The following is a 7458-nucleotide window of genomic DNA, read 5'->3' on the forward strand; positions in this document are numbered from 1 at the left end:
ACAGCCGTTGCCATTAACCACTACGTCAGCTTCACTTAGTTGTACATTGCTGCAAAAATATGACTATGTGACCGTTCTTCAGTTCACGAAATGAAAAAAAAACTGCAGAAATTCGAAATAATTCAGGGAAATAAAAAAGATCATGAATTTGGCCAAAAAAATACGAATTTGAAAAAAAAGTTCATGGATTTAAAAAAGTTCACGGATTATAAAAATTCCATGAGTTTCCTAAAAAGTACACAAATTAAAAAAACATATTGAAAAAAGTTTCACGCATTAGATAATTCTTTTATGGATTATGTAAAAAAATAAAAAGGTAAAAAAATCACACATTAATTTGTTTTCGCGGATTATATAAAAATTAAAAATAAAAAAGCTTCCTGCATTAGATACTGTTAGCAGTGTAACAGACAAAGTGGGCCGGCCCAGCGTGGGGACGGGTGCACACCGTGGTCAACACTGCAGCTTAAGTTCATCAATTTAAAAATGTTAATTGTGTACAATTTAAAATGTTCATCGTATATTAAGAAAATGTTCAGTGGATATTACAAAATCTTCAGTCCATAATATTCACAAATGTTCAAAAGAAGTTCGATACATAATGTTTCGCGCCGTGAATCGAACTCACTAGTTCGTTGGCGAGTTCCAGCAGCTAACAAGACTGAGGTGGTGAGTTCGAGTCGCTCCCGCAGACCTTTTCCAGATTTTTTTTGCATGCCTGCTATTCAATAGCTCCAAATGAGCCGGTTTTTATATACTTTAAAATAATTTGAGCATTAAAAAAACATTTACGGGATTTGAAAACAATAGGCTAATTTGAAAAAAGTTCGTAGATTTTAGATAAGGTGTCCTGGTGGTTTGTAGCTTTGATCAACAACAAGTGATTTTCTGTTCGAGCTACCACCGCGTGCTAATTTTTTAACGAAAAAAAACTAAAGCAAGGGTGTGCGCCCTTTGGAAAAAAATTGAACAAAAAATTACTCTAGAGGGCCGGCCCACCAGAAGAATCCCAGTTCAAACGATGTCAGGGTTCGATTTAGACTGGGATTGCAGAGTTCAGGGTGCAATCGACCGGGATTTTGACCTGGAGGTTCATTTCGCCTGACCTGTACAAGTTCAAGTTTTAAAATAGACATTTTCCTCGGTAAAAATGTTAGTGCTGAATGTGAGAAATAATGGGCATGCAGGTGTAGTCGTTTGCGCATGCATCGCTAATCTTATCATCTCCATGTTCTTGTACTTTGTGCGCCATTACTAGTTACATCGTGTACTTTGTGATCGGTGTAGTTCTCCTGCATATGCATGTAATCTTGTGAACAGTGTGTCCTGATGGCCTGATGCTTTGCATGTATACTATTATGTACTTCCTCCGTTCCTAAATGTAAGTCTTTGTAGAGATTCTATTATAAACCGCATACGGATGTATATAGATACATTTTAAGTTTGGATTCATTCATTTGGCTCCGTATATAGTCCACCTAATGGAATCTCTACAAAGACTTATATTTAGGAACGGAGGGAGTATAGTATTAAAATTCACCAAGATTTGCCAAAAAAATAAAGACAAACAGCACCATGGACGGACCTTAGCCTCCCCCACTAAGCGATCATGGGGCGGCAAATGTGAAGTACGTAAATCCAGAATCCCGTGGTTAGCATTGGAAGTGGCCGGACATGTCACATATTTGGCCTGCCATAGGCTCTACCCCCTATTCAATTATTCCCTTGACTACTGTTGATCACTTGATCTTGCTGGAGTCAACTTTTTGCGCCTGCTGAAAGTGGTAGGCAGTGCAATGCCAGGCCTGCATGGATCCACTTATGAATGTCAACCTCTTAGACTTAGAGGACAAGGCGCGTCTATTATTTCATCCACGATTCCTTCCAGAACGTGACATGGTCCCTGGAGCTTGCAGTGTCTCGAATAGTGTGATATATTCCCGTAGATAAGTGACGTTTTCTGCCACTTGCACGTCTCGGTTCTAGCTAGTGATGGGTCTTCGTCTCACGGTGCTGTCCAAACTCAAAAGTAACGGGTGTTCTTGTTTCCTTTTCATTCAGTTGTGTCATTGCCTGCTGTTTGGATTAATCGCAGGGCTTTATAGTTGATCCGCCATGATCGATGGAGCTGGAGGTATATAGACATTTTCTCTAGGGACGGAGATATGTAGACATTGACGACGCGGAGGAACGCACGTGCATCACATATCTACACCTACATGCATGTGTGGCAAATCTAGGGAAAAATGAACACGGTGAGACAAGGCAGAATAAACGGCTCTGGTGTCTCGCGCACCCGGCTTGTCTGCCCCCGAAGTGATCACGATCTACTATTCAAAGAGCGCGGGAAAAATTGATGTCTGCCAAAGGGCCTGAGCCGCGCGCCTCTGGAGTATACACGACGTGGAGGACGTAGTCAGAAACATGGCCGAGCCTTGAGGGTGTGGAGGACGTGGCCCAACAATCTCCGAAGCACGACTCGTGCATGCAGCATGCACGGTGAAATTGCTGACCACGCACGTACGTGCTACTATTACCGCGGGGAGCACTAGCCACCACTCCTCCCACGCGCACCGTAACTCTCTGCAGGAGTGATGGGCCACATCGTCAAGTGGCGACCTGACCTGACCTGACCTGCCCCGCCCTGTGTATATATAGGAGACGCGAGCTAGCTAGCACCTTCACCGGCAGCGCGCGTTCTTGCTCGGGTCTCGTCCCGGAAGAAAGATTCCAGCACCGAGAGCTCGAGGCCGACGACTCACCTTTTGGAAAGGCGGGGTTCTTCTGAGGTGACGGTGTGTGGCTATCAGCATCCCGGCCTACGACCTCATCTCATCTCCATCGAGGCCCTGCATGATTACGCTCTTTTGCGCATGATCTTGTGATGGGCATAGGGAATCGCCGAATCGCCTCACCTTCCGTCTGTCTTTTTGCAGGACCTTGCATCTCCAGTAGATCGGGCGCGTCCACTGTTCCCAGGACCAGAGCATCGCACTTGGCAAAGCAGAGGTAGGCGGAGCTCGGGCCGGCCGATGGCCATCACAATGCCACAATTAAGCCCCATCTATCTATCTATCTATCTATCTATCTATCCGCTCCCTATTTATTTGTGCATTCTACCTGCGGCTTAACTTCAAACCCACCCATTGCAGGAGAAGATGGACGCTCGCGGCGGAGACGCATCGGCCATTGCCCTGCTGCTGTGCGCTTGCTTTCTCACCGCCCTTGCATGTGACAGCAGTACGTTAATTCTTCGTCCTAGCACATTTGCAGTTCGGATTTCACTGTGTTTTTTTATGTATGATATGCCCAACCATCCTTGATGCGTAGCAGATGGTGCCAAGTTTGCGTACAGCGGTCCTCTTGGCCCCGATCACTGGGGGGGATTGGACCCCAACTTCACGCGCTGCGCCATGGGGACGTACCAGTCTCCGGTTGATATCAAGACCAGCGACGTGGTTTACAACCCGATGCTGGGGCCTCTTCACAGGGAATACACCGCTGCGAATGCTACCCTCGTAGACAACATCTTCAACATCGCGGTAATTTTGCTCTTAACCAAACGCCGCTTACCTGCCTTCTGCGCATTCAACAGTTTGCGTTTCATCCTCTCGCTGCGTTTCACTGTGTTCTTGTTCTGTGTGATCGATCGATGCAGCTGCGATGCGAGGATGCTGCTGGGACGGTGCAGATCGACGGGGTGAAGTACAAGCTGGACAATATCCATTGGCACTCTCCTTCAGAGCACACCATCAACGGCGAGAGGTTTGCGGTGGAGCAGCACATGGTTCACTTCAGTGACGACGGCAACATATCCGTTGTGTCGATCCTGTACCGGCTCGGCAGGCCAGACCCTTTCCTCATGCAGGTGAGTTTTGATCCTCAAAGAGTTTATATGCCTTGACTGCAGATTCATTTCTAGATTTAACCATTTGGTCCGTTGATGGATGGCAGCTGCAGGATAAGCTATCGGAGCTCTACGTGGAGGCCTGCAGGGCCGAGAAAGGTGCTCCGATCCCCGCCGGAGTAGTAAACATGTGGCCGCTGCGGCGTTACGCCAACATGTACTACCGGTACGTCGGGTCGCTGACCACGCCGCCGTGCACCGAGAACATCATCTGGAACATCCACGGCAGGGTACGTCGTCTCCGGCCTCCGAACCAGTTAACTTCTTTTACTTTCGAAAAGGAGGATTAGCCCTGAATCGCAGCTTGTGCTTTGAATTCGTCTGATGTTTGAACCTGGGAGAAACCTGGTGCAGGTGAGGGAGATGGCGTTGGGGCAGGCTGCCGCCCTGATCTCGCCCCTGGAGGAAGGCTACCGGCGCAACAACAGGCCGACGCAGCCGCTCAACGGCCGCACCGTGCAGTTCTACCGCAGGTTCTGGAAGAAGAAGGGGAGCGGGAAGCCGTAAGGGCTGGTCGATGCGCCTCGATCGATGTTTGGAGATGATGATGATGCTGCAGTCTCTCTCGTCTTTGCTCTCGGTTCAGGACAAAGTTATAGTAGTCGTTTATCTATCTGCAAGTCGTGTTAGCATATAGGTCTGCTTTATAGGTTTGCTTTATCGCTTATCGGTCTTACTCTGAATTTGGTTAAGTGTTAGGTCTTTCGTGTCTGTAAATGCGTCCGGGAGGGTTGATGTGATCGATCCTTCTTTTGTCTACAAAAAAAGTTAAGCTAATCAAGAAAGTTTCACTTCATGAGCCAGTGATGGTCACAAACACTGTGCGTCTTGCTCCGACTTCGCAGAGACGTTGAAAGAGCATCGGGCCAGTTGCAACTGGTAACGAGAAATTCCCCCTAAATAGTAATTTGACGTCTTGGATGAAACCCTTGACGATGCGCTCTTCCACGCGGGGCGTACGGCGTACTTATGCGCTCTTATGTAGTTTTACTAGTTTGATTAAAAGAAAAAATGTTGACCAAATGTGTTATCAGAATGAATATCATTGTCCACACCTGTTTGTGCTTGCTCATTTTCCTGGAATTGCTGAGGTAATGACACTTGCTTTTGAGCTTCATCGGAAATTTGAACTTGGTTATCCTTGGTAACAACTGGAGTAGGAATGACTCTGATATGGTCGTCAAATAAAGAACTTGTAATTACCTCACTGTTAACTTGGAGTGTGCGATTGCCAGGATTTAAATGGTTCTCTGAGAACATTTTTGTTGCTGGCTCCAGACAGAAGAACAATTGGATTCGTGGTTGAAGTGCTAGCATCATTGACTTGGCTGCTAGAATTTTGCTGTAAAGACAGGACAGTTGCTTTGAGTTCTGCTAGCATACTCTGTACATGCTCTTCATGGAACTTCTTCCAAATGACATCATGTTTTGCAACTATTTCAGAGACTATCTTCATAACCTATTAGTTTGAGCAAACAGAACAGATATATGTGTATTAGTTTCTGGTATGAAAGTAAAGTGAGAACACTAATATCTATTTAGAAAAGAAAAAAAGCAGGCCAACATACTTCTGGATTGTTGTTCGAAGTAGATGCAACATTTTCTCTGTCATTTTGATTTGGAATGTCATTTTCATCATTATGAAAAGACTCTAGCGCTTTGGACCACTTCTCCTCAGCCAATACAATTGCACGAGCACTGTAAGGTGTCGTAGAGATGTCTTTCAACTGCACAAAAAAATTGCAATTGAAAAGGATTATAAATGACAAGATTTGCTCCTTCTAGATTGCTTGTAGAAGAATTTTTTTTGCTAACTTGAAAAATGAACAACAACAAATTTATACAAGAAGCTTACTGGTAAGAAACCCAATGCAAAACTCTTCTTGGAAGCTCTGTTCAGATCCACTGTAGCTAGATAGTCAAAGTCTTTATTCTGAACATGTGCAATTCTAGGGACTCCATAATTGATGTTTCGTTGTTTAGAAGCTTTTGTGAAGTCTACAAAGTCCAGATACACAATCTAGGAAGGTTGTGAATCATAAGAGAAGATATAAGAGGTAAACAGTGACTATAAAAAAAGATTGCAGAACTAAAGTCTATGTAAAAAATTGAAAATGACAAAGAAAAGAAAACTTACAGCAGCCAAGGGTAAACATCCACCAACATAGATTGAATCATTCAATGGAACTTCAGTTCTATTGAAGAGTTTAGTGCTGAAGATATCAATTTCATTGTTCAGGCGATCAATGCACAACTGAGCCAAATCAAATGTCTTCAGCTTGGTAATGTCATCCAGCCCATAAAGAAGTTTCCAGTTTGCATAGTTCCGAGTGGTTGGACATAAAACAGATGCTATGAACAGAAACATGAAGCTCCATATGAAGCCTTCCTCAGTCTCATCATTTTTCATCTTGGTGATTATGTTATCAAATGAAATGTTCTTCTCCCCAGCACCAAGATACTCAGACCTAAGTTCCAATACGCTAGCCACGATAACTTGATCTGTGCTGTCCATAGGAAAAGGCACGGAACCAGAACGAATACCAAAAACTTGAATTACCATTTCCCTTCTCAGATGAATTATCTTTTGACCCTTCCTGAAAACTCCTGTTCCATTACAATTTAAGTGGTTCGCAATCCATTGCAGTACTGGAATTGGAATCATTAAATGAGGGTGAATGTTCAGGAGATGATCAAGCTCATATTTGGTAACATATGACTTCTGGATGTCAGTTAAATCAGCAACTGCCTTACGCCACCTAATGGTAGAGAACCTGTGTTTGATACTACCCGGAGGGTATTTGTAAAGTTTAGGCATTTTGACAGTTGAGTGAGAGCTGTATAAAAATAATAAAAAGTAAGGTGCTGAAATTTCAGGTATAAGAAAATAGTTCATGTAAATGTAAGCTGCTGAAACAAAAATTAATTCTGCAAAACAGAAGAGAAGTACATAGTATCACTCATAGTTACATTATACACAAAAAAGCAGAAGATGCCAACTGATTGCCAAGAAAGCAGAAGTGATGAAGGACTAATTCCAATGCAAGAAGGATATGTAGCCCTAACACCCAATTTTTCTAAAATTTATTTTCTATATTTTATTTTCTTCCTCTTCTGTTTCCTTGTTTTTATAAATTTTCTAAACAATTCACATTATTTTATTTTCTGAATTTTTCTAGAACAATTTTTCAAATTGGCGAACATTTTTTGATCCTCAATTTCAGAAAATGTTCATCCATGTCAAAAAGTTCAAAAAAATTGATGTTATAAAATTTACATGTGATGTAGTACAAGAACAATTATTTGAGTGAACACACAATGTTCAAACAATTTTACACATTACAGAAACTAACAAGTGTCCTATCATCATCAACATAAACAGACACACAAAATTTCCAAGGGCAACCGCATGAAACAGACAACCTCCTACCATCATTATGCTGCATTCATAACCTGATTCCAAATTCTGAATCACATCCGGGAAACCAAAAGTGGCCACAAGAAACCAGCAAGAACTTGAATGCAGCAAGTTGCAGTCTTATAGGATCTAG

General features: G+C 43.2%; 1 protein-coding gene across 3 annotated transcripts; it reads left to right on the forward strand.

Moving 5' to 3' along the window:
- Positions 1-2670: 2670 nt before the first annotated feature.
- LOC119364215 (alpha carbonic anhydrase 1, chloroplastic-like) lies at positions 2671-4703 on the forward strand. Of its 3 annotated transcripts, none has more exons than XM_037629642.1 (7): positions 2671-2795; positions 2937-3009; positions 3153-3240; positions 3331-3542; positions 3659-3868; positions 3955-4137; positions 4262-4703. In XM_037629642.1, the coding sequence occupies exons 3-7, from the start codon at positions 3159-3161 to the stop codon at positions 4412-4414; spliced, it is 840 nt and encodes a 279-aa protein (XP_037485539.1). In that variant the 5' UTR covers positions 2671-2795; positions 2937-3009; positions 3153-3158; the 3' UTR covers positions 4415-4703. The 3 variants fall into 3 exon arrangements, with proteins under 3 accessions (XP_037485539.1, XP_037485542.1, XP_037485540.1); XM_037629645.1 differs by having other exon boundaries at positions 3334-3542; positions 4262-4414; XM_037629643.1 differs by having other exon boundaries at positions 2685-2789.
- The last annotated feature ends 2755 nt before the right edge of the window (positions 4704-7458 follow it).

The sequence above is a fragment of the Triticum dicoccoides genome, chromosome 2B (assembly GCF_002162155.2).
Source record: "Triticum dicoccoides isolate Atlit2015 ecotype Zavitan chromosome 2B, WEW_v2.0, whole genome shotgun sequence".
NCBI classification, from domain to species: Eukaryota; Viridiplantae; Streptophyta; class Magnoliopsida; order Poales; family Poaceae; genus Triticum; species Triticum dicoccoides.

What these genes read in the sequence shown, in the direction of transcription:
- LOC119364215 (XM_037629642.1), top strand. Translation starts at nt 3,159, where the DNA reads ATGGACGCTCGCGGCGGAGACGCATCGGCCATTGCCCTGCTGCTGTGC. An exon ending in CAGACCCTTTCCTCATGCAG is followed by an intron (nt 3,869 to 3,954) that starts GTGAGTTTTGAT and finishes GATGGATGGCAG; the next exon opens with CTGCAGGATAAGCTATCGGA. An exon ending in TCTGGAACATCCACGGCAGG is followed by an intron (nt 4,138 to 4,261) that starts GTACGTCGTCTC and finishes AACCTGGTGCAG; the next exon opens with GTGAGGGAGATGGCGTTGGG.